We start from the raw sequence: 27,717 nt of genomic DNA on the forward strand, positions 1-27,717 counted from the left end.
AGTTTTATCAGCTAGCACCCCCAAAATTAATAAAATACGGCTCAACCATACTCACTAATGCAGGTAAGAAGCTCAATGAGAAGTGTGGAGGAAGAGACGGGGTGGGAGGGGGTCAAATACACACAGGAAGGTAAACAGTTGGGTGGATTTGTTTAACTAGTGTTTAGCAGTGGCACCATTTCCAGAACCTGAGTTCAAAGTTTGGTAGAAGATTTGTAGCTCGGGTGCTCGTTGTTGTGGTTCTGTTCGCCGAGCTGGGAATTTGTCTTGCAAGCGTTTCGTCCCCTGTCTAGGTGACATCCTCAGTGCTTGGGAGCCTCCTGTGAAGCGCTTCTGTGCTGTTTTCTCCGGTATTTATAGTGGCCTGTCTCTGCCGCTTCCGGTTGTCAGTTCGAGCTGTCCACTGTAGTGGCCGGTATATTGGGTCCACGTCGATGTGTTTGTTGATAGAGTCTGTGGATGAGTGCCATGCCTCTAGGAATTCCCTGGCTGTTCTCTGTTTGGCTTGCCCTAATGGGACAACACTACCCAGGGCGATGGTGAGCTGCCTTCCTAGAAGCCCCATGAGCCATTCTGCTCTTTAATGGTTGACAAGAAACGGTATTCATTGGCCCAGCATTCCCAGCTTCAAAATGAAAAACTAACAACAGGTGCAGAATCCAAACATTCTTCAACCTCCCAGATGGTCTCAACCACTGGACAAGGAATCATATTTCTGTCTAAAGATGTTCAATGTGAGACTCCCAACCCATACGATTGGCAAGTCCTCATTGAGGTTGACAAAGAGTCAGCGCCGTCCCATTCTCAATTCGAAAAGCAGGATGGGCTTTCTTAAAATTAACATTTGAGAATTTGTGGATTAGATTCATTGTATCTGTCACACCATAAAATGACAAGGTATTGGCTTCCAGGCACATTCCAATTCTGTTGTAGGTTACACGCGGTACTTCAGACTCTACTCCATTACCAAAAACCAAGAAGGTGTTACGTGGTGTTAGATACAAATCTAAACACCATGACTGGTTATATCTACCAAGGATACAGGAGGGGTCGGCCCCTTTTCTTTGGATGCAGGGAGATGTGATGCCGATACAGATATGGTTAGTCATCTGAGATTTGTACACCTCCACTTCGCAATAGTAGCGCATGGTGTCGAACCAACGATTCTCACACAGGACTTGTGGTTGGACATTAAATCTCAAAGGGTCGTCAGGGTATTTCAGTTCCATTAAACTTGACACAGTCTGATAATGATTGTAGAAGGTAAGTAAACAATGTGCAGAACGCACATCGAATCGGAGACTTTCAGCATCTATGGAGAGAACGGAAGAGTGAGATCCTTTTGTCAAAATATTCCAAACAAGACACTGGAAATGGGTGACATAGTGGCAATTCCCAGATAAATCAATTCCAACTGGATGTAAATCACACTCCAAAGAGAAGCCTTGACTGGAAATTTACTTCAGAGTTGGAGAAAAAGTCAAAGAGGAATCCCTGTCAGCTATGTATAGTGACTTTACCTTTTACTCTTGTGGGAAATTGCAGTAGTCAGTTTACACTTGGCAAGCTCCCACACATGGCAACGCAATAACGGATACATTACACAATACGGCATGGTGGTTCAGTGGCTAGCATTGCTGCCTCACAGTTTCAGGGACCTGGGTTCGAACCCACCCTCAGGCAACTGTCTGTGCGGATTTTGCACATTCTCCCCATGTCTGCGTGGGTTTCCTGTGGGTGCTCCGGTTTCCTCCCACAATCCAAAGATTTGCAGGATTAAAGGGACAGGGTAAGGGGTGAGTCTGCATGGCATACTCTTTGGTATGACCTGCTTCCACACTGTACAGACACTATGATTACATTCCCTGGTAACTGTGCAGGAAACATTGCTAGGATTCAGAGAGCTTATCAATGCCTTTTTCATGGCACCTGGTTGATAGCCCAGTTGGCTATGGGAAGGTTACTGCACTGTCAAAGGTGAAACTTTAAACTGAGGCCTTCCCCATCCTCTTAGGCAGATGTACAAGGCCCCTCCACTGAAGAGAAGAGGGGCAGCTCTCCCTAGATTCCTGTCTGAGATTTATACCCCCCCAAACAACATCACAAACTCATCCATTATTACATTGCCACGTTTGGGAACTTGCCAAGTGTAAACCGATGACTGTGATTTCCCACAGGAGTAAAAGGGAAAGCCACTACCATCCCATAGTGCTGCTGTCTTACTGCAGGTGAGTTTAACCCAAGGGTCACTTCCCTGAATGTGGCTGAAGAATCATTCTGGTGTTTTCGGAACACACTCCATCCACAGAGTGATTCAGTGAGAGGGAATCCACCAACAGAGACATTGAGATGCTGCTGTTTCTGATTTCTGACCTGCTGCCAGAGTGGATCTTATGGCTGTTATCCGTCTCCTTACCCTCCCAATCCAGTTGCCTGGGGGTTAATATTTTCACACAACTTTGAAACCTCTTGAGGTTTCTGTTTTGTGGTAGTCTATCAGTACACTGTTGATACATCTTCAGCTAGTTGAGCAAGGTGACCCATTGTCCCTTTGCCATACTTTATGATCCCAAAACCTCCAGCCTTCTTCAAAATCTGTCCTTTGCTGCCACCATTTTATATGATTTGGTCCTTTACTATGTGACTGATACAGGAGTCACAGGAATGCAAGCAATATACAGCAATTACCTGGATTATTTATTGTAACTGAAACTAAAATTACACAGACAAGTTCTTACCCTGATGCACGACTCCCTGGTCACATTGGGAGGGCCATGGATGGTGTTGTAGAACAGGGGGTCCTAGGGTTCATGTACATAATCCTTTGAGCCTTCCATCATCTATAGGCAGGGTGAATAAAAGCATGCTTGCCTTCCTTGCTTAGTTCTTTGAGTAGAGGAGTTGGAACATTATGTTGAGGTTGTATAGGACCTTGATGAGGCCTCTACTGGAGTATCATGTGCAGTTCTGGTCACCCCATTCTAGGAATGATCTAATCAAGCTGGAGAGGGTTCAGAAGAGATTTACCAGGATGCCTCTGGGACTGGAGGGTTTGACTGATAAGGAGAGACTAGATAGGCTGGGACCTTTTTACACTGGAGGGTAGGAGGTTGAGGGGTGATCTTAAAGAGGTTTATAAAATCGTGAGGGGTATAGACAGGGTTAATGGTAAGTGCCCTTTCCTAGGATGGGGAATTTCAAGACTAGGGGGTATATTTTTAAGGTGAGAGGAGAAAGATTTTAAAAAGACACAGATGTCAAAATCTTTTACACAGAAAGTAGTTTGTGTGTGGCATGAACTTCCTGAGGAAGTGTTGGATGCAGATACAGTTACAATATGGATAAGTACACGAATAAGAGACATATGGAGGGATATGAGCCAAAGGCAGGCAGTTGGGGCTAATTTAGCTCGGGATTATGTTTGGCATGGACTGGTTGGACCGAAGGGTCCACGCTGTAACAGCTCCCTGTGAGGCAATTCCTTCAGTCTAAGTGTACCGCCCTCTTTTTTGTCAGTATGGACTGAGTCGAGTTGGTGGAAATCCTGCTCCCCTGGCCAATTGGGAAGGTCTATCTGATCAGGAATACTCACACCTTAACAATTCCATTCTGCGCCCTGATTGGGGCCCTTCCATGATGCTTGGAGTGACTGGAAAAGTAAATGGAATAAAACAGAATGAATAAAGACTTACAGGGAGCACGGAAACTCACAGCATGTGAAGAATTTTGACTTATTAGTCCAGATAGAACTTAGATGTGTGTTTGAGTCTTTTGTAACAATACTGAAATACTTGGATCGAGAGGTGCTGGGGAAGTAACAGCCCAGTGGTACTTCCACTGGACTGTTAATCCAGAGACCCAGGTAATATTTTGGGGGCCCGGGTTCGAATCCAGCCACAACAGATGGTAGAATTTGAATTCAAAAAGAATCTGGAATTGCAGATCTAATGATGACAGTGCCAAGTGTCGGAAAAACCTATCTGATACAGAAATGTCCTTCGAGGGAGCAAACTGCCAGCCTTACCTGGTCTGGAATACATGTGACTCCAGACCCACAGCAATGTGATTGACTCTTAACTGCCCTCTGGGCAATTCGGGATGGGCAATAAATGCTGACATAGCCAGTGATGCCCTCGTCCCACGAATGAATGAATAAAGATCCAGGTGGATGGGCACTTTGCATTTTGGATTTGAGCACTGGAAGAATACAATTCATCTCATAGACCCACGCTGAGGTGAGATCAGTTGTGCTCATGAGCTCGTGTGTTCCTCGTGTTTTAGTGAATTACTTCCCAATTCTTGTCTTTCCCTTGGTATGGCCCCCCTCTCTGTCCTCAGTTCCAAAACGTGAACATCTACTGTCTGGGAGGACTACTGTGCAGACCGAAGTAAGAGAGTGGGTGAGTGAATCTTCATTAATCACGCCTCGCTGTAATCACAGTGGAACATGTGCACTGTTGCAAGGCTCATTACTTCAGGCTCTCATTCCCAGTTCACGTTAGACCACCTAACTTCCCATGTGACAGTGCAAACCATTCACTTTTCAGATACGGTCCCCCTCTCCTTCAAATCTGTACCACTCACCCCTCTCGTTACCACTCCAACCCCTGGCCCCAAATGCCTTTGCAAATTAATATCACTGTCTCCAAACATCCCTTCCCTTTGCCACCTCCCAAATCCATGATCATTCCTTCCAATGACATCCAGGTTTGAGCTCTCCTAACAGATTTCTACCCAAGGCAAAAGTGAGGACTGCAGATGCTGGAAATCAGTGTCTAGATTAGTGGTTCTGGAAAAGCATGGCAGGTCATTTTCCTGCTCCTCGGATGTTGCCTGACCTGCTATGCTTTTCCAGATTTCTACCCAAGCCAAGATAATTCCTATCAAAGTGCCTAAAGGCCTGGTTGTGGGATTGTGAGAAAGGTAAGGTATTCTTTCTCGTTCATCGTAACCCCACCATGTCTTTGACATGACGTTGACCACTTCATCTCCTCCATTGCCTCACGACAGTTGTTTAGCCAAATGGGTTTCACCCTGACCCTCAACATCGCCCTGACCCCCAGCCTCTCCCTGACCCTCAGCCTCTCTCTGCCCCTCAGTGTCTCCCTGATCCACAGTGACCCCCTGACCCTCAGTGACCCCCTGACCCTCAGCCTCTCCCTGACCCTTAGCCTCTCTCTGCACCTCAGTGTCTCCCTGACCCACAGTGACCCCCTGACCCTCAGTGACCCCCTGACCCTCAGCCTCTCCCTGACCCTTAGCCTCTCTCTGCACCTCAGTGTCTCCCTGACCCACAGTGGCCCCTGACCCTCAGTGACCCCCTGACCCTCAGCCATCTCCCTGACCTTCAGCCTCTCCATGACCCTCAGTGTCTCCCTGACCCACAGTGACCCCCTGACCCTCAGTGACCCCCTGACCCTCAGCCATCTCCCTGATCCTCAGTGACCCCCTGAACCTCAGCCATCTCCCTGACCCTCAGCCTCTCCCTGACCCTCAGTGTCTCCCTGACACTCAGTGACCCCCTGACCCTCAGCCATCTCCCTGACCCTCAGCCATCTCCCTGACTCTCAGCCTCTCCCTGACACTCAGCCTCTCCATGACCCTCAGTGTCTCCCTGACCCACAGTGACCCCCTGACCCTCAGTGACCCCCTGACCCTCAGCCATCTCCCTGATCCTCAGCCTCTCCCTGACCCTCAGTGTCTCCCTGATACTCAGTGACCCCCTGACCCTCAGCCATCTCCCTGACCCTCACCCTCTCCCTGACCCTCAGTGTCTCCCTGACCCACAGTGACCCCCTGACCCTCAGCCATCTCCCTAACCCTCAGCCTCTCCCTGACCCTCAGCCTCTCCCTAAGTCTCAGTGTCTCCCTGACCCACAGTGACCCCCTGACCCTCAGCCATCTCCCTGACCCTCAGCCATCTCCCTGACCCTCAGCCTCTCCCTGACCCTCAGCCTCTCCTGACCCTCAGTGTCTCCCTGACACTCAGTGACCCCCTGACCCTCAGCCATCTCCCTGACCCTCAGTGTCTCCCTGACACTCAGTGACCCCCTGGCACTCAGTGACCCCCTGACCCTCAGTGACCCCCTGACACGACAAAGTCAGCAAGTGCAGGTCCCTCTCCAACACGCTTCCAGAGAATGTCCTGTCAATGTGGAAAATCCCACATACAGATAGTAATCAATGCTGGACAAAATACTGTACTATCAGAATACTCACAACATAGAAAATCTTCCTTGGTCATGCCTGTCTTTAGATTGTCTGTACAAGGTAAACAAAAGGATAACATGAATGAAGATGTAAGTTCCATTTGTATCTGGCTTGAACTGATACTTTATATTTACATTCCCCCATTCTGGAATGTCCTCCCTAAACCTCTCCACCTCTCTACCGTTAAGGCACTGCATCAAACTTGCACTTTCAGCCAGCTTTAGGGTCTCTGGCCTCCAGGCCATGTTTGCTTTTATAATGCTCCTGTGAAACTCCTAAGGATGTTAGATCACAGAAAAGGCCCATTGTACTTCATATGTGTTCTTGATTTAAAGTGATGACCAGAGCATTCCATGTCAAATCTCTGGCCCACACCTGATGGTCAAAAGTGAAAATACTGTCTCCCTGCAGCAAGTATAGTCAGCAGCAGAGGTACAGTTCACACACCGGCATCTGAGTGAATTTATATGAGTGGGTGTGTGTCTGTGTGTGTGTACATATGTATGCCTCTGTGTGTCTGTCTGTCTCTGTGTGTATTTGTCTGTCTATGTGTATATATGTATATCTGTGTGCCTGTCTGTCTGTGTGCATATATATATATATATATGTCTGGGTGTGTGTCTGGGTGTGTGTGTCAGTCTGTGTGTATATGTGTATGTCTGTGTGTCTGTCTGTCTGTGTATATATGTTTGTGTATGTATATATGGGTTTGAGTGTGTTTTCATCTGTGTACGTGTTCGTCTGTGTGTATGTCTGTGTGTGTGTATTTTTGTGTCTGTGTATGTATGTTTCTGTGTTTGCATGTGTTTCTGTGTGTCTATGTGTGAGTCTGTGTGTGTGTCTATGTGTGTGTCTATGTGTGTGTCTATGTGTGAGTTTGCATGTGTGTCTATGTGTGAGTCTATGTGTGAGTCTGTGTGTGTGTCTATGTGTGAGTCTGTGTGTGTGTCTATGTGTGAGTCTATGTGTGAGTCTGTGTGTGTGTTTATGTGTGAGTCTGCGTGTGTGTCTATGTGCATGTCTATGTGTGAGTCTGCATGTGTGTCTATGTGTCTATGTGTGAGTCTGCGCGTGTGTCTATGTGTGAGTCTATGTGTGCGGCTATGTGTGAGTCTGCCTGTGTGTCTATCTGTGTGTCTGCGTGTGTGTCTATGTGTGAGTCTATGTGTGCGGCTATGTGTGAGTCTGCGTGTGTGTTTATGTGTGAGTCTGCGTGTGTGTCTGTGTGTGTGTCTGCGTGTGTGTCTATGTGTGAGTCTGCGAGCGTGTCTATGTGTGTGTCTATGTGCATGTCTATGTGTGAGTCTGCGTGTGTGTCTATGTGTGAGTCTATGTGTGCGGCTATGTGTGAGTCTGCGTGTGTGTTTATGTGTGAGTCTATGTGTGCGGCTATGTGTGAGTCTGCGTGTGTGTTTATGTGTGAGTCTGCGTGTATGTCTGTGTGTGTGTCTGCGAGCGTGTCTATGTGTGTGTCTATGTGCATGTCTATGTGTGAGTCTGTGTGTGTCTGTGTGTGTGTCTGCGTGTGTGTCTATGTGTGAGTCTGCGAGCGTGTCTATGTGTGTGTCTATGTGCATGTCTATGTGTGAGTCTGTGTGTGTGTCTGCGTGTGTGTCTATGTGTGAGTCTGCCTGTGTGTCTATCTGTGAGTCTGCATCTGTGTCTATGTGTGAGTCTGCGTGTGTCTGTGTGTGTGTCTGTGTGTGTGTCTTCGAGCGTGTCTATGTGTGTGTCTATGTGCATGTCTATGTGTGAGTCTGTGTGTGTCTGTGTGTGTGTCTGCGTGTGTGTCTATGTGTGAGTCTGCGAGCGTGTCTATGTGTGTGTCTATGTGCATGTCTATGTGTGAGTCTGTGTGTGTCTGTGTGTGTGTCTGCGTGTGTGTCTATGTGTGAGTCTGCCTGTGTGTCTATCTGTGAGTCTGCATCTGTGTCTATGTGTGAGTCTGTGTGTGTGTCTGCGTGTGTGTCTATGTGTGAGTCTGCGAGTGTGTCTATGTGTGAGTCTGCGTGTGTGCCTATGTGTGAGTCTGTGTGTGTGTTTATGTGTGAGTCTGCATGTGTGTCTATGTGTGAGTCTGCGTGTGTCTGTGTGTGTGTCTGCGTGTGTGTCTATGTGTGAGTCTGCCTGTGTGTCCAATTGTGTCTATGTGTGAGTCTGCGTCTGTGTCTATGTGTGAGTCTGTGTGTCTGTGTGTGTGTCTGCGTGTGTGTCTATGTGTGAGTCTGCGAGCGTGTCTATGTGTGTGTCTATGTGCATGTCTATGTGTGAGTCTGCGTGTGTCTGTGTGTGTGTCTGCATGTGTGTCTATGTGTGAGTCTGCCTGTGTGTCCATTGTGTCTATGTGTGTGTCTGCATGTGTGTCTATGTGTGTGTCTATGTGTGAGTCTGTGTGTGTTTATGTGTGAGTCTGCGTGTGTGTCTATGTGTGAGTCTGCGTGTGTCTATGTGTGAGTTTGCGTGTGTCTGTGTGCGTGCCTGCACGTGTGTCTATGTGTGAGTCTACATGTGTGTCTATGTGCATGTCTATGTGTGAGTCTGCGTGTGTGTCTATGTGCATGCCTATGTGTGAGTCTGCGTGTGTGTCTATGTGTGAGTCTGCGTGTGTGGCTATGTGTGAGTCTGTGTCTGTGTCTATGTGTGTGTCTATATGTGTGGCTATGTGTGTGACTATGTGTGAGTCTGTGTCTGTGTCTATGTGTGTGTCTGCGTGTGTGTCTATGTGTGAGTCTGTGTCTGTGTCTATGTGTGTGTCTGCATGTGTGTCTATGTGTGAGTCTGCGTGTATATCTATGTGTATCTATGTGTGTCTAAATGTGAGTCTGCGTGTGTGTCTATGTGTCTATGTGTGAGTCTGTGTGAGTATCTATGTATGTGTCTATGCGTGAGTCTGAGTGTGTATCTATGTGTGTGTCTATGTGTGTGTTTGCATGTGTGTCTATGTGTGAGTCTGCGTGTGTGTCTATGTGAGAGTCTAAATGTGAGTCTGTGTGTGTGTCTATGTGAGAGTCTATGTGTGAGTCTCTGTGTGTATCTGTGTGTGTGTCTATGTGTGAGTCTGCGTGTGTGTCTATGTGTGAGTCTATGTGTGAGTCTGTGTGTGTGTCTATGTGAGAGTCTATGTGTGAGTCTGTGTGTGTGTCTATGTGTGTGTGTCTATGTGTGAGTCCGTGTGTGTATCTATGTGTGAGTCTGCGTGTGTCTATTTGTGAGTCTATGTGCGTATCTATGTGTGTGTCTATGTGTGAGTTTGCGTGTGTGTCTATGTGTGTGTCTATGTGTGAGTTTGCGTGTGTGTCTACGTGTGAGTCTGCGTGTGAGTTTGCGTGTGTGTCTATGTGTGAGTCTGTGTGTGTGTCTGTGTGTGTGTTTATGTGTGAGTCTGTGTGTGTGTCTGTGTGTGTGTCTGTGTGCGTGTTTATGTGTGAGTCTGTGTGTGTGTGTCTGTGTGTGTGTCTGTGTGTGTGTCTGCGTGTGTGTCTATGTGTGAGTCTGCGTGTGAGTCTGTGTGTGTGTCTGTGTGTGTGTCTGTGTGCGTGTTTATATGTGAGTCTGTGTGTGTATCTATGTGTGTGTCTGTGTGTGTGTGACAAGAAGGCAAGATATTGAGGGAAATTCATGCTGGGGCTCCCTGGCCCCGATGAAATCAACAAATAGAAATCCCTCTTCAACACATTTCAATCGAGTAGTGAATCAGCATTGAGGAAAACAGTGCACTGTCTGAATACTTACAAGATGGCAAACCTTTCTTGATCATGACTTTCTTTGGATGAGCTATACAAAACAAATGGTGAACAAAATGAATGAAGTTGTAAACTACATTTTCACAATTCTTTCAATAAGTCACATTGTTTGGTTTGTTTTATTTAACATCTTAATAGCGACAGATAAAGGGAGCGATATATCAACAAACAGAGTGCTCCAATAGTTGTGTTGACTCCCAGATGGAAATACTCACCCGGCCTGATCTGCTTGGTCTCAGAATAGGTTCTTCCTGGAGCCAGAGAGAAAGTTAGCATTAGTTCAGTGATCTAGCACAATGCCCCTACTGTATGGCTATCTTCAAAACTAACTTCAAGTCATTCAGGCCCTCAGAAACCTGCTGTGATTAGGGGGTAAGGGCTAGGGTCATGGCCACAAGGAGGACTGTAGGAGAACTGACCACATGCATGAGCGTTCCAAGTGTATTTCAAAATCTACATAAATATACTTACCATTTATCCCCACCTGGAAACCATTGTAGAAATCAGCCCAATGTACAGACAGTTAGGTCCTAATTCAGTGTTAGGCCCCTGCGTTAGTCAATGGTTGGATTTAAAGACCCGTCTTAGATGGCTACCCCAGGTGCTAAAACCATGTGACCTATATCGACCGAGGGTGCAAACTTAGTGGGCTGGAAGTTTGGGGTTAGATCAGGTTGCAGTTGTTCCACATGCTCCTGAACATCACAGATCCAGGCTTAGTGGTGTGATCGTGCAGTTATCAAATAACAGACTGCCGTTGATCCCAGAGATTAAATATGTGAAACATCGCATTGTGGACTTGTGACATTCTATATGGCACAGAATCCCTACAGTTCATCTTCCTAATGCTGGTGGTCAAGCCTAACTCAGCAGAGACACAAGGGAATCTGTGCATTTGCTGCTGGAACACTCATTGACAACACCCAGAGGAAGTTGCTCGAAAAATAATACGTCAAAGCAAAAATGCATGACTGACGTTTGAGAAGTCTAAAATTACTAACCAATATTTTGCTTGTCTTGGATTTGCTTGCAAAATGAGATCATTTGCTGTTTAATCGATGTGGCAAGGTCATTGACAGAGACCTTGACATGAGCCATTGTGGACTGGGCATCTGTTTGTTGTTTGAATTGTGGGAACTCCAAAGGCTGGGCTCTTGTTTTCACACAACTGGATTCCTATTGAGGAGTAAAGCACAATGAATTACTTAAAGTTCTGAAAATACAACCCACCATTGGCCGAAGTTTGATTTGTGAAGTTTACACACTGTGTTTCTCTCTTTGCTTCTTCGCAGGAATTGAGCCATGCTAGTTCATCTTGAATGCCCTCAGGACATTGAGTCATCCACAGATAAAGGGAGCTGGACTCATAGACAGAGCCTGATTAGGTAGGATTTGCAGCCAACACGACCCTAAACTTCATTAATGAACTGCACGACATACTCAGAGTGGAAGAGAATTAAAAATGTGACATTTCTCATTATAATTCTATTTTCTGGTGGTTTCTGTAATTGATTGAGTTGCAGACATTGTACTAAGCAGAAATAACTAAGTGCTGTGTACTAACATCCACGTTCCACTCTGGATATTTCACTCTTAGAGAACATTTCAACACACATGGTTTATTTATCAGAAAATACTTGAGGAACCCAACCATTCAGATCAAACACACCAAATTTTCTTATTCCTGGATTGCCTTTGTGTTTAAATTTACACAGTTCTGGCAGTTGGTTTTTGAAAACATTTGTCTATTGCCTTAGACGTTGGGATCTGTGAGTTGGGTCACTTCCCAATGCCACGTTCCTGACTTCTTGCTCGCCCAGTATTTGGTCTCTGGGTGTCAGGGGGCGACAGTGCACTCATCCCCAAAGCAAGGCCAGGGTGGCAATGGAGGGCAGCAGGTTAGAAAGCCCACTTGTGTTCACTAGGGCATAGACCCTGTTCGTGGCCATTAAGCCCTCGAACTCTCACTAAACCACCCTCCCCCACCTCCACGATCACCCCATGCCCCCCCAACTCAGTATCTACATGTGCTGAACCAATGAGTCACATAATACCACTGGAGGAGAAAGTGAGAAATGCAGAGGCTGGAGATCAGAGCTGAAAAATGTGTTGCTGGAAAAGCGCAGCAGGTCAGGCAGCATCCAAAGAGCAGGAGAATTGACATTTCGGGCATGATGAAGGGCTTATGCCCGAAACGTCGATTCTCCTGCTCCTTGGATGCTGCCTGACCTGCTGCGCTTTTCCACCAACACATAATACCACTGGCTGGTTTTTCTAATTCACGTGAGTTAAAAAACAGAATAGCCATTAAATATTTCCCTTGAATAATATTTTAATCTTAACGCAAGTCGACACAGACATTGAAAAATTACTTTGAAAATGTTAGGCATCGCATTTTGGTAAAACAAGCAGGGCAAGACTTATACCATTAATGGTAGGGCCGTGGGTAGTGTTGTAGGACAGAAAGACCCATGGGTTCAGGTCCATAATTCCATGACGTTTGTGTCACATGTCGATAGGGTGTTTAAGAAAGCATTTCTCATGCTTGCCTTCATCGTTCCGACATTTGAGAATAGGAGTTGGGATGACATATTGAGGTTGTACAGGAGATTGATGAGGCCTCTTCTGGAGTGCTGTATACAGTTCTGGTTACCCAGTTATACGAAGGATATTATTAATCTGGAGAGGGTTCAGAAAAGATGTACCAGGATGTTCCCGGCAATAGAGAGTTTGAGTTATAAGGAAAGTCTGGATAGGGTGGAACGTTTTACACTGGAACGTCAGAGGCTGAGAGGTGACCTTATAGAGGTTTATAAAACCATGAGGGGGATGAATAAGGTGAATGGCAAAGGTCTTTTCCCCAGGGTGGGGGATTACAAAACTAAGGGGCATTTTTATAAGGAGAAAGATTTAAAAAGGACATGGGGGCAACCTTTTTACTCTGAGAATGGTTCGTGTGTGGAATGACCTTCCAGAGGAAGTGCTGGATGTAGGTACAGTTATGATGTTTAAAAGACATTTGGATAAGTACATGAATAGGAAGAGTTTGGAGGGATAAAGGGCCAAATGCAGGCAGGGGTGGGACAGGTTTAATTACAGACTATGGTTGGTGTGGAGTAGTTAGACTGAAGGATCTGTTTCCGTGCTGTAGGACTGTATGACTCTATGGCTGAATGACTTTTGTGCTGACAGTGAAATAAAGCTGGCACTCCCCTTCAAAAACCTTGTAACCAAACCCTGCCAGGTTGGGTCCATTTATCTCCCTTGGAGTCCGGCCTTACCTTTCATAATGAGGTCATCTAGTCCCTTCATCCCAGGAGCAGGAAGAACAAATGGGCAGATGTCACGAGGCAAGGAAATGTACAAAATTCCCGACAACCAGTGAATCAGGTCTAACTGGTGTCCTACAACATCAGTTGTGAACAAAATATCAAAAATCGCAAATATCCCTGTTCTCAAGAATGGAGGATACCAGCACATTATTGCAAATAATAAGACTGAAATATAAATATCCACCTTCAGGCAAATGGTCCAAGTGGGTGTTTCATCTCAGCCTCTTCTAGTGGTCCCTAGTAACACAGGTGCCAGTCCTCAGCAAATTCAGCTCAATCCATGTGGTATCAAGAAATGGTTTGGGAACTGTAAAGATTACAGGTCCTGACAACATTCCAGCATTAGTACTGAAGGTTGGCGTTCCATAACCGGCTCCATCCCTAGCCAAACTGTCCCAGTTCATCCACAGCACTAATAGCTACCCAACCATGTGGAAAATTGCCCAGATATATCCTGTACACAACGAAACAGGACAAATACAACTCATCGTCTCCCCTCACCCCATTATTCTATTCTTGATCAATGGTAAAGTGATGCATTAACAGTGCTATCAGATGGCACTTTCTCAGCAATAATCTGCTCACTGACACACAGTTTGGGTTCTGCCCGGTGCCATCGATCTCCTGATCTCATTACAGCATTGGTTTAAACATGAGCAGAGCAGGTGAAGTGAGGATGGCTACCCTTGACATCAAGGCATCATTCAGTAGAATGTAAGTAAGAGGAGTAAATAAATCTTCAAGGACCAGACTGCAGCTCTCTCATTAGGGGCAGAGAGACAACTGGTTTTGAGTTTAATTTGGGGGGCACTACACCTCTTGTGAGGTTAAGAAACTGGCACCTTTACTGTACCCTAGGTCGGTGCAGAAATTAAACCCGCGCTGTTGGCGTGACTCTTCATTGCCAACTTACTGTCCAGTTAGGGGAGAAAGTGAGGACTGCAGATGCTGGAGATCAGAGCTGAAAATGTGTTGCTGGAAAAGCGCAGCATCCAAGGAACAGGAGAATCGACGTTTCGGGCATAAGCCCTTCTTCAGGAACCTGAAGAAGGGCTTATGCCCGAAATGTCAATCTTTACTGTCCAGTTAACTGACCCCCAATTTGACAGGCTGTAGCATGAAGGAAAGGGAGTACAATCGGGTTGTAGGGGCATCCTGGGCAAATCTCTTCTTTGGTTGAAAACATAACTAGCACAAGCAAAGATGTTTATGGTTTTTGGAAATGAATCATCTCTGCTCCAGAACGTTTCTGCAGGAGTTGCTCAGGGCAGTACCAAAGGCCTGACCATCTTCAGCTGCTTCATCAATGAAGCAGCATCAGCAACGGTGACATCGGTGAGGTGGGCCCAAAGTGGACTCATGGCGAGTGAGGGACCCCCAGCGGCATTGGAGGCATCTGCATTGGCGAGATCCAGTGAGGACTCATCGTGGCAAGGGCGTCGGTGGAGGCAAGATGGTGGCGAAGAGTAGCAACTTTCATTCCAACAATGTTGGCATGGAGAAGGGGATCCATGCCTGGCCACCAGTCCCATGGCCCATGACAGAGTGCTAAATAAGACGGTAAAGTTGAACACTTTTGCTTTATTTCTTCATTCTTCTGCCTTTACATTCTCCATTTTGGTTTCTTTTCTTGTGTTCTAAGTTGGCACTGGAGAGTGGTGACACTGTACAACACTTCTCACTGTACTTTGTAACAAGGTACATGAGACAATAAATGAATCAAATCAAATCAGTGACCTTCCCTCTGCCATAAGGTCAGAAGTGGGGGATGTTTGCTGACGATTGCATAATGTTTAGTACCATTCATGACTCCTCAGATACTGAAACAGTCCTTGTTCAAATGCAATAAGATCTGGACAATATCTAGGCTTGGGCTGATACGTGTAAGTCACATTTATACTATACAAGTGCCAGGCAATGATCTTGTCCAAAAAGAGAGAGTACAACTATCTGCCTTTGATATTCAATGGCATTACTATCCATGAATCCACTACCAACATCCTGGGGTCTTACTGCTGACCAGAAACTGACTTGGACCTGTTTTATAAAACTGTGGGTGTAAGGCAGGATGAAGACTGGAAATTCTACAGTGAGTAACTCACCTTCCTTCTCCCCAAAATGCTTCCATCATCGACAAGACACAAGTCAGGAGTGTGTTGGAAAGGACTTTTCATGCCTGGATGAGTGTAGCTCCAACAACACTCACCCACCACTTCCTCTGGAAGTTCATTCCACACCCAAACCACTCTCCCTCCCACCTTGGCAATACTCTCTCCAATTTCTTCCGTCAGGCAGAAGACACAGAAGCTTAAACACTCAGACCAACAGGTTCAAGAACAGCTTCTTCCCTGCTGTACATCTCGATAACTCAATGACTGTAAGTGTAACAAGTGTGAAATGGATTTAACATTTCTTCAAAGGGACTTCTGTTGCCTGTGTTGGATTGACAGGTTTATGAGAGGGTAAGAGGGGAGATTTTGAATGGCTGCTTTTTTTTAAATTACTTGAGCATTTCAAATATTTCTCCGTGCTATTTCACAGCACATTGATTGTGTAGTTAGTACATACTTGGTGAATGGGCATGAAGAAGCGCATGCTTCAGAATAAATACCAATCTTCTATTTTGGTTTGAAGATCCTTTAAGAAGTATAATTGTCTGAAAGTGATGCATGTGAAGTCACCTGGCTTCCAGGTGGAAATGATCATGTGACCAGGTTGCCTGGAAGATAAACAATAGAGAAAAAATGATCTGCATAAAACAATTATGTATTGTGAGGAAGTCCCATTATATGTTTGCTCAGTTTTGTTTTTAAGATTGAAAATGAGTAAACTGCAAAAGGAACATGGCTCTTCAACAGAGTCCAGTTGATTTTTCTGATGCGGTGCTTTGAAGAATGTAACTTCTCAAAAGATTCCTGATAATGCGATTTTTACCTATTCAGTCAGAGATGTGGGCATCACTAGTTAAGCCAGCATTTGGTGCGCATCTCTAACTAACCCAATTTCTTGTAGCCAAGTGATGGCAGAATGTTTGGGTTCTCAATCTCCAGAGCTAAGGAATATTGGAGCTCAGATCTGAGGTGCTATACATAAGACCCAACAGACATTTATATTGAATTGGGAATCTGAAATCAGAGAATATTTGGAGGAGAATTAAAAAGCCATCCTTGCACATAAACAAGAAGCATAAGAAATCTTGCCCCCATGTGCAAACCTCATAACTCAAATCAAGTGCTTAATTTTTCAATTTTTGATAAGTATCTGATTTCAGTCATTTGGAAGTACCTCAAATGGTGTGGAAGTAAAATGGGTGAAGAAAGATTATAAGGAACTGAGTTCAATGTATTTTTATTATTGAATCACACCATCATACAGAACAGGAATAGGCCCTTCGGTCCAACTAGTCCATATCAACCATAATCCCAAACAAATTCTTCCCACCTGCCCGCACTTGGCCCATATCCCTCGAAATGTTTCCTATTCATGTACTTATCCAAATTTCTTTTAAACATTGTAACTGAATCCTCAGCCACCACTTCCTCTGGAAGTTCATTCCACACCCAACTCACTCTGTCTCCCACCTGGGCAATAACCTCTCCAGTTTCTTCCATTCGGGAGATGATATATAAGCTTAAACACTCATACCAACCAGTTTAAAGAACTGGTTTGCTGCCATTGTTTGCCTGCTGAATGGACCTCTCAAATTTCACATCTAATGTTAATCTTGCTTTTGCACATCTCCTGTGCAGCTGTAACTTTGTATGCCTCAGTCTGTCTAAACACCCTATGATCTGCATGGCCTTGTTTGCAATGATTTGCCTAGACTTAACACAAAACTTTTCACTGTGATTAGGTACATGTGATAACAATAAATCAAATCAAATTAAATCATTTGTCTTAAGAAAGTGTGCCTTTATTACTATTGCTATTTTTTTGTGTGATTTAAATTGTTTTCATTTAATCTGGAACTTCAAGGCTTCGATGTTTTCGTAAATGTTGGGTTTTTAGATTTTAAACCAAAATGTTGCTGGTCTCCATGGAGATAACAATGTGGCTCCTTCAGGGTGGAAATGGAATCACAGATTTCCCATCCCCCACCTCTCATCTCCCTGATGACAATCTGGTCGTTATTAATAATGCTGTCCTGCCCCAGGACAGCCAATACAATTTACAGAAACCCCAAGTGAACAAACAACACAGCCAGAAGCTGACACAAGTGAAACTAGCTCTTAACTGCAGCCTTCAGTACAAGAATATGAGTTACTGCGCACTTTTCCTTGCTGTTATAAATATGAAATTATTTTTAACATTTCTATTACAAGAGTGTAAATAGTTTTTACCTGCAGAAATATCAGGTTGTCATTGATCTTCAGCAGCGATCTCAGTTGGTCTTCACTAACAGACAGCTCAGTACACCTCTGCTGCAGCTGGGTCCTCATACTCTTGGCTTGGCCCAGTGTCACTTGCTCATCGTTATTAATCTGCGCAATCGCTTCTTTGTGGGCTCCTTCGATGAGTTTGACCATGGCTGTGAATTTCTGGGTGATCTCAGTTCTCACCTCCTGTGAGGAATTCTGTTAACAGCAGAGGAAGTCAGTTATTGCTCTGCTTCAGGGCAGACTCCGCAGACTGGGTTAATATAGAAGATTAAACAGTTAACTTATTGAGGTGGTATTTTATTCATTCACAGGATGAGGGCACGACTGGCTAGGCCAGTATTTACTGCCTATTGCTAATTTCCAAAAGGGCAGTTAAGAGTCAACCATACTGCTGTGGGTCTGGAGTCACATGCAGGACATAAGTGAACTACATGGGGTTTCCTGACAATCAATAAGGGGTACATGGTTATCATTAAACTTTTAATTCCAGATATATATTGAATTCAAATTCTACCATCAGCTGTGGCAGGATTCAAACCCAGATCTCCAGATCATTATCTGAGCCTCTGGATTAAAATTCCGGTTTATTCCTGATGAAGGGCTTATGCCTGAAACGTTGACTCTCCTGCTCCTTGGATGCTGCCTGACCTGCTGTGTTTTTCCAGCACCACACTCTCTCCTCTCTGGATTAACAGTCCAGTGGTAATACCATTACATCATTGCCTCCCCTCAGGTGTTCAGCAATAATAGTCTGCGCTTACGTAGCACTCTTAATACAGGGAAGCAGTCTAAAGCCGTTTGCAAAAGTGTCCTCAAATCGAATTTCACTCCAAGACAGGCAGGAGCTGTGAGGACGAGAGCGAAAGTGATAAAGAGGCAGAGAGGCACTTCCAGATTTGAGGCCCTTAGCAGTTGTTGGTATGGCAATGATGGAGTAAGACAATTGAAATATTTTGTGGAGATATGATTTAATGAGTATGCAAGTAAAACTCTGGGTGATGTAATTGCATTCCCTACTTCAGAACATGGTGAAGGTGGGGATAGATTCCTGCTCAACAAGTGAAGCATAGGTCATTGGGTGGATAAATGGGAATGTAGAATTCAAAACACAAACAGGTCAGCCATGTTCTTTTTGCATATCCCAGCAGCCTTGACGAACCAAACCACATACTTCAGTTCCTAGTTCATACTATGTTTGTATGTACAGAGACGTTTGTTCCAATACAATTGCAAGTTTGATGCATTTTGTGAGACATATTCATGACTTGCAGCTTAACCCCTAGAATGGACCATAGACAGCCAGCTATCTGCAATGCAATCTTTGTTTTGAGGGTTTTTTTATGAGGACCCAGCTGCACTTGGTCGCATGACTCTGAAATATTAAACCCGACTGTTTTTTTGAATTTATGACGTTTGAAACAGTAGATGGTAAAGAGGTCAGTGAATATCAACACCCTAACTCCAGTCTGCAAAGACAAAGCCTTTGGCCTGTGACAAACTGCCACAACCTGGAAATCTGCTCCGCAAAGCAAACCTGCATCAGATGAAGTCGAAGTTGCATTTCAGCAGAAGTTACAACTCAGAAGTCCCTTCATAAGACTTTCAAAGAGAGGAAATTGTCACCAACTCAGGCTAATCCTACCATCCCCAACAAAGGAAATCCAGATTTCCAATTTTGGTCTTTTGGATTCCATCTTTAAATCAAAGCCATTGTTGAACTGTTTTTCCTCTGTTGTTTGCTTTGTTGTAGAGGTTGTTTCTCATTACAATCATCTTTTTAAGCTTTGACCAGTCCATGGATATAGGATAGAGTAGCTTTTACTTGTTATTTCCAGCATACACAACTGATACAGGAAAAACGAGACAGCGTTCCTCCAGGACCGAGGGTACACATGGACAGCACAAACTACACAATCATACACGGCATAAAATGCATAAGAAGTGCAAAACACACAAGTTACAGTGTAATAAAAGAATGACAATTACATGCATCGCAAAGCATCCCCTCCATGTCAAAGGCTCTGTGAGTTAAATCCTACTTCTGGTTTTAACAGTGCTATGGCAATTCCTGCAAACTCAAGAGCTCACAAAGGGAATACATCTCCACTGTCCAAAACGGGGAAAGAAAATCAGATCGCAATCTGTTTGCAGACAGATGGTGAGAATCAAGGGGAGATGAGCTTTAAATCTGTCTGAGGTCATGACTGACAACTTCACAACACAAAGAGCTTACCTTGACTGAATCGACATTCACCTGCAGGTCACTGATCTCTGCCAATGTCTTTTGCAGCTGTTGTTTCAGAGTTGATGAGTTACGCAGAATCAGTTCCTATAAGAAAACCACATGCAGTTAATGAAGAATTTACAACATCAGTGCATGACCCACAATCAGACATTTTGATCTGACTCTCATGCCTTGGCATAGGTCAGACTTCATGAACATAGAACATAGAACATTACAGCTCAGTACTGGCCCTTCAGCCCTCGATGTTGCACCAACTTGTGAAACCAATCTGAAGCCTATCTACCCTGCACTATTCCATTTTAATCCACATGCCTATCCAATGACCATTTAAATGCTCTTAAAGTTGGCGAGTCTACTCCTGTTGCAGGCAGACTGTTCCACACCCCTACTACTCTCTGAGTAAAGAACTACCTCTGACATCTGTCCTATATCTATCACCCCTCAATTTAAAGCCAAGTCCCCTCGTGCTATCCATCACCATTCAAGAAAAAAGTCTCTCACTGTCCACCCTATCAAACTTTCTGGTCATCTTATATCTCTCAATTAAGTCATCTCTCAAACTTCTCTCTAATGAAAACAGCCTCAAGTCCCTCAGCTTTTCCTCATAAGACCTTCCCTCCATACCAGACAACATCCCAGTAAATCTCCTCTGAACCCCTTCCAAAGCTTCCCCACCCTTCCTGTAATGTGGTGACCAGAACTGTACACAATACTCCAAGTGCAGTCGCACCAGAGTTTTGAACAGCTGCACCATAATAGCAAGAGTTGAAAGGCAGCAAAAACTTCTGTTTACTCTAAATTTCATTGAAAGAGTGATCTCGAAGAGCTTCATACATGGCTTCAGTTTTTAATGTTCATACCCATCATCAAAATTACTTTGTTTAACCTTCTTGAATTCAACATAGGTTTGTCCAGGTGGCTTCCTGACATTCTAGATCTTCTGCTGGGATGTTTCAGGCATTCTTTCATATTCAGCCAATTTACTTCCTTGTTACATTATCATAATCCTGAGAAACCTCCTCTGAACAGTGAAGCATATGTTTCTATACCTGTCAACTTAATCTATATGAACAATGCCCAGTTCTCTTTTGCCCAATCATCTGTTTCACTATTTTCTCGAATGAAGAATACTTCCATATCCTTTCACTCATATTTTGGGAGCGCCAGTGCAAACTTAAAATTTTCCTGCTGGATTTGAAATGATAACTGAGATTCTCCCCACATCTCCCCGCCCCAATTTAAAGACTTTGTTCATATTGTTCCGTTTATCCATCTGCTTGCCTTTTATCTGTGGGTTTGAATGTCTGGGTTCATAGCCCCTCCTGCCCTAGAGGTGTCTGGATTAGTGGTGCTGGAAGAGCACAGCAGTTCAGGCAGCATCCAAGGAGCAGTAAAATCAACGTTTCGGGCAAAAGCCCTTCATCAGGAATAAAGGCAGTGAGCCTGAAGGGTGGAGAGATAAGCTAGAGGAGGGTGGGGGTGGGGAGAAAGTAGCATAGAGTACAATAGGTGAGTGGGGGAGGGGGTGAAGGTGATAGATCAGGGAAGAGGGTGGAGTGGATAGGTGGAATGGAAGAGAGGCAGGTAGGACAAGTCATGGTGACTATTACTGAGCTGGAAGTTTAGAACTAGGGTGAGGTGGGGGAAGGGGAAATGAGGAAGCTGTTGAAGTCCACATTGATGCCCTGGGGTTGAAGTGTTCCGAGGCGGAAGATGAGGCGTTCTTCCTCCAGGCGTCTGGTGGTGAGGGAGCGGCGGTGAAGGAGGCCAGGACCTCCATCTCCTTGGCAGAGTGGGAGGGGGAGATGAAATGTTGGACCACAGGGCGGTGTGGTTGATTGGTGTGGGTGTCCCAGAGATGTTCCCTAAAGCGCTCTGCTAGGAGGCGTTCAGTCTCCCCAATGTAGAGGAGACCGCATCGGGAGCAACGGATACATTAAATGATATTGGTGGATGTGCAGGTAAAACTTTGATGGATGTGGAAGGCTCCATTAGGGCCTTGGATAGAGGTGAGGGAGGAGGTGTGGGCGCAGGTTTTACAGTTCCTGCGGTGGCAGGGGAAAGTGCCAGAATGGGAGGGTGGGTCATAGGGGGGCGTGGACCTGACCAGGTAGTCACGGAGGGAACGGGTTTCTAGCATCTGCAGTCATTGTTTTTACCTCATTTTTGCCCCAGAGATGTGTCATATCAAGGAATAAGATAACTATACAGTACAGTAGAGGTTCTTTGTCTCGTCAAATCTGCACCAACAATTAACAACTCTAAACTTACATTATTCCCACTTTCCATTCGGCCCATAGACTCGAATGTCATGATACATCAAATAGGTGGAAATGAGGACTGCAGAGGCCAGAGATCAGAGTCGAGAGTGTGGTGCTGGAAAAGCACAGCAGCTCAGGCAGCATCCGAGGAGCAGGAGAATCAACAAATGTGGTTAGCACTGCTGCCTCACAACACCAGAGACCTGGATTCGATTCCATGCCTCGGGCGATTGCTTGTGTGGAGTTTGCACATTCTCCCCGTGTCTGCGTGGGTTCCCTCTGTGTGCTCCCGTTTCCTCCCACAGTCCAAAAATGTGCAGGTCAGGTGAATTGGCCATTCTAAATTGCTCCATAGTGTCAGTCTGTGGGAAATGGATCGGTGTGGACTTGTTGGGCCGAAAGGTCTCTTTCCATACTTTAGGGAATCTAATCTTATCCAGCCTCTCTTCATCGCTGACATGCTCCATCCTGGGAAATCTCTCCACAACCCCCTCCAGTGCAATTATGTTCTTCCTGTTCTGTGGGATCAGACAGTACTCCAACTGGGACCCACCCAAAGTCCTATACGGCTCTAACATGACCCCTCTGCTCATATCGTCCAAGTCCTATATGCCCTCTTAACCAACCAATTGATATGTCTCATTGTGTTCAACGATCTTTGGGCAAATACTCCCTCTGTTCCTCTAAGCTTTCCGGTGCCCTGCCATTCATTGAGCCCTCCCTCATCTTGTCATCTTTTCCAAAGGTGACCTCCCACTTTTCAGCGTTACATTCCATCTGCCAGTAATCTGCCCATCCGATTAATCCATTTCTATCCTGCTGTAGCCTAACACCTACCTGCCATGGTCAGCCACTGGCCAATCTTTGTGTCATTGACAAACTTACTTGTCATTCCTCCTCCCACATCCTCATCTCCATCGTTCATGAGTATCACAAACAATAAGGGAGCCAGCATTGATCCCTGTGGTAGGTCACTGCACACCAGACTCCAGTCACACAACAGCCTTCTACCACCACTCTTGGTTGCCACTCAGTTCACCAATTTTGGACTTATCTTGCCAAGTGACCTTGCTTTTCTTGTCTTTATCAGTTTCCCATATGGGACCTTGTCAAAAGCTTTGCTGAAATCATGTCCAAGAAAGCTGATTTTCAAAAAATACTCTACGCAATAGAGCTGTAAACCATTCTGGATGCCATCTCTCACTCTAAATGATTTCTTTCCCATATCGAAAAGTTGCCTTACCTGTTGTTGAGCCACTTCCTCTGGTACAGTGACCACATCATGGATTACATGCTGTTCCGCAACACATAACCTGCAAATACTCTCCCCCTCGGTCCGACAGAACCAGTCCAAGGGCTCCCCATGAACTGCACAGTCTCGTTGGGTGTGGAGATGCTTGATGGGGTCAACAAGGACATGTTCCTTCAGAGCTGCCTGCTGGTGATGAGGCTGCAAGTGGGGCCCGCAGTACGTGAGCAGGCAGTCCAAGCAACTTTTCCTGCCTTTCATCTTGGGCTTGGTGCAGATATCACAGGTGACATCCCCCGGTCCAGCTGGATGAGAGCCAAAAGAGATCTCACCACTGGCCTGGAGGTCTTCCAGGATCTCACATAAAATTAGGTTTTTCTGCAGTGTGGGTACGGGAGTGAAGGTGCGGAGACATTGAGGGCAGTTAGCCTTCCCTGTGTCAGAACTCAGCTCCCAGCACCTGGCAATACATGGCAAGCAGAAACTGTGCCCACATGGTATAGTGGCGGGGTCACTGAACACATCCAAGCAGAGGGCGCAGACAAATTTCTCCTGGGAGCTGGCTCTGGCTGAAGAAGACATGGCGACGGGAAGCAGGAGGCAAGATTCCGTGAAATAAAAGAAAGTGTTTCAGAGGTCAGTAAGAGACAGGCTGGACAAATACGGAAGTCTTCAGAACTGCTCCCGGGGTGGGTGTACTCGACGGAGAAATGCAAACTGTTTTCTGATCTCTGTGAGGGAGTTCGTTCCCCCCTGTTTGCAACAGCACTGGGATTCAGTTACTGCTATCGCCAGAAATCAACATAGTTTTCTCATCAGCACTGATGGAATTCCCTCGTCGCACCGGTTAATATACAAGACACCAGATGCTAGCTCAGTCCCCCTGAAGATTCACGGATTTTCACTGTACTGCCGATCCTTGGCAGCGTGGAGACTCTGAAATGCGGAAATCCTATGGGAAGGATCGGATGCAGGGGAGGGGAAGCGCATTGGATGATCTCATATTTCTGCTGCTGTTGTGCAGCTACACCATGTTTACAATGTCTGCTGAGGAAGGGATTTGTTTCCAAAATACACTCTTCCCCCAAGGACAGCCGCTCAGTGCAAAAATAAAATATTATGAATGCTGGAGATCTGAAATATAAAAATATACTGAAGTTGACAGGCCTAGAACTCTTTCCTTTCAGTAGCTTGTTCCATTGTGCATTAAACCAGAATATCCTGGAGTGAGTCAGCAGTCTGAGTTTGAAGAAGGCCTGTAGGACTCAAAACGTTAACTTTGCTTTGACTCTCCACAGATGCTGCCAGGCATGTTCCCACACTTTGGGATTTCAATTCACATTGGAACAAATTGACAAATCTGATGAAATTCATTTGGAAAGTAATGAGCAGGTTAGACGGACGAGAGTTGGTGGGCGTGATCTATTTGGATTTCCAGAAGGTCTTTGACAAGGTGCCACACAGGAGGCTGCTAAATAGATGTTAGGGGCAAGGTACTGGCACGGACAGAGAACTAGCTGGCTAGCAGAAGACAGAGAGTGAGGATAAAGGGGTCTTTTTCAATAGGGCAGCTGGCGAACATGGAGTTCTGCAGAGGTCTGTGTTGGTACCACAACTATCCACGTGATACATTAACGATCGGGACAAAGGAGCAGTGGGCATTGTTGCTAAGTTTTCTGATTACATAAAATTAGGTTGAGGGACAGGTAGTGTGAGGAAGCAGGGAGCAGAAGGACTTGGTCAGACTCAGAGAGTGAGCAAAGAATTGACAGATGGGGAAACTGTGAAGTTATCCATTTTGTTACAAAGAATACAGGTGGAAGTTATTTTATAATTTAAACGGTAAAGGTTTCAGAAATCTGAGGCTCAAAAGGACTTAAGAGTCTCAGTTCAGGATTCTGTGAAGGTTATCATACAGGTTCAGTTGGTAATTAGGAAAGCAAATGCAATATTGGAATTCATTTCAAGAGGGCTAGAATACGAGAGCAGCGATGTACTGCTGAGGCTGTATAAGTCTCTGGTCAGACTGCATTTGGATTATTGTGAGCAGCTTTGGACCCCATACCTAAGGAAGGATTTGCTGCCATTAGAGGGAGTCCAGAGAAGGTTTACAAGAATTCTCCCAGCAATGAAGGGCTTGAATTATGAGGAGTGGTTGAGGACTCAGTGGAGTTGAGCAGGATGAGAGGGGGGGGTTTGATTGAAACTTAAAGAATACTGAAAGACCTGGATAGAGTAGACATGGAGGAGATGTTTCCACTATTAAGAGAGATGGGACCCAGGTTCACACCTTCAGAATAAAGGAATGACATTTTGGAACTGAGATTAGGAGGAATTTCTTCGGGCAGAGTGTGGTGAACTCATTGCTGCAGGAGAGTGCGGGGGAGAAGGCAGGAGAATGGGGTTGGAGCAGACTCAATGGGCTGAATGGTCTAATTCTGCTCCAATATCTTCTGGTCCAAGTTGCCAAAAGGAAATATTCAAAGCCCCATCACTTTAAATCTTCAAGATCCAACTTGAAATGATTTAATGTGAATGTTTCTATGGTCAGGATCACCATCCCAGTTGGGTCATGTATGGTTTAGCTTGGGCTACACCCAGGAAGTGTTGTGTTGGAGGACTGTGAGTCTGTGATCCCAAAACAACTTAAAGCAGAACAAATCGATTTTAATGAGCATCTTCTTATGGCTTCACCTTGCCTCTAGACCTATGTCATGTGACATTGCACCAATTTCTGAGATGATGTACACTGTGTCATATCAGCACTTAGACTTAACATATTAGATTACATCTCCCTCCAAATATCTGACCTCAACTTATTTTAAAGGGATAATTGCAGTGGGGCTTTCACTAGTCCACCTGAATGTGTTCTCAGCTCCTTTGGAAGCGTTTGGGAATTCAAGTCTTTCACATGGCCCCCTGGACTCTGTTGAACAGAAGGCTTCTGCTAAACCTCCCTCTTATCCTTCTCCCCATTATTATATATCTATGTCCCATGGTTATTGATCACCTTTTCATAAGGAAAATAGGCTTTCTCTATCCAAACTATGGAGGCTCTTCCTAATTTTATAAAAGCTGAATAATTTGCCCATTCCAGTCTGAAGAAAATAACCAGAGTCGAAAAGTGTGGTGCTGGAAAAGCACAGCCGGTCAGGCAGCATCCGAGGAGCAGGAAAACTGACGTTTCAGGCCACATTTTTGATGAAAGGTTTATGCCCGAAACATTGACTGTCCTGCTCCTCAGACGCTGCCTGACCAGCTGTGCTTTTCCAGCAGCACACTTTTCAACTCTGACCTCCAGCATCTGTGGTCCTCACTTTCTTTAAGAAAATAACCACCCACTCTTACAAACTCTTTCCTCTTGGTCTTTCTCTTTTCCCTGCCTCCAGTCCCAGCCACTTCCTAATAAATCTCGTTGTTCCCCTCTCTCATGTGTTCACATCCCTCCATGTTTGCAGTGGCTGGTGTGGGCAGCACTTTTGCTGTGATTTAATGAGCATTTGATACACTTCAAGTATCGTTATGCTCCAGATGGAGGATGGAACCAGAGTCACACTTTGGAATAGATTTATTCATGCAGTGAAATATTACGGGTATACAATTCAAGACTCCATTCCTTTTCAAGTAAGCATCACTTCCTTTTTTTTGTGCTTTGTAAACCAGCCAGTTTAGGAGTCAGGTACTCCCAAAGAAACCAGCAGAAACCAACTGCAGCAGTTGCACACTGACTGTGGCCCAGCCAGCACAGAATCAATCCCCTAAACTGAGGAGACTCTAAATCTCCTGGGTTTTTTTCCTTTTTTTTACTGTGGAGACTCTGAATCTCCTGGATATATGTATTTTTTCTTCTTTTTTCTTTTGCTTTAACATCTCTTTGTATGTGCTCACCAATCAGTGCTCACCACATGTATGTCCTTAACCTCAATCGATACAGTAACAGGTTTTCCTTCACCTCTTTAATAAAAAATGGGACTGCTAATAGGGAAAGAATTTTTGCACATTCAGTCCAAAGTATTATGTCACGAGAAGACCCTTTTTTAAGAACTCCAATAATGTCTTAACTTCTTCCTGTGGAACAATTACACAATTGTTGACTTGCATCAACCTATTTGATCTTTGAGCTTTCCTTGTTCTAATCCAGCAAGGTCAAACGATAATCCTTATTCCTTCACACCTTTTGTGAATGTTCTGTACAGTGGGTTCAGGATCACTCAGCTCACTAATACCCAGTCCTATTCTGTTCCAAAAGGTGGGGTAACAGCAATCCAGAGCAAAAAACATTTATAGGTTTTGAAATA

The 27,717-nt window shown here is 45.1% G+C and overlaps 1 protein-coding gene across 1 annotated transcript; it reads right to left on the minus strand.

Annotated features, from left to right (window-relative positions):
- Positions 1–10: 10 nt before the first annotated feature.
- Positions 11–24,391, minus strand: LOC140463773 (E3 ubiquitin/ISG15 ligase TRIM25-like). Its single transcript, XM_072558083.1, has 9 exons — positions 23,414–24,391; positions 19,898–19,993; positions 17,626–17,859; positions 10,955–11,129; positions 10,169–10,204; positions 9,943–9,984; positions 6,220–6,261; positions 3,593–3,649; positions 11–1,312 (listed from the first exon to the last, which is right to left on the minus strand). The coding sequence occupies exons 1-9, from the start codon at positions 23,999–24,001 to the stop codon at positions 768–770; spliced, it is 1,815 nt and encodes a 604-aa protein (XP_072414184.1). The 5' UTR covers positions 24,002–24,391; the 3' UTR covers positions 11–767.
- Positions 24,392–27,717: the final 3,326 nt, after the last annotated feature.

This window comes from Chiloscyllium punctatum, chromosome 39 (assembly GCF_047496795.1).
Source record: "Chiloscyllium punctatum isolate Juve2018m chromosome 39, sChiPun1.3, whole genome shotgun sequence".
Taxonomy (NCBI): domain Eukaryota; kingdom Metazoa; phylum Chordata; class Chondrichthyes; order Orectolobiformes; family Hemiscylliidae; genus Chiloscyllium; species Chiloscyllium punctatum.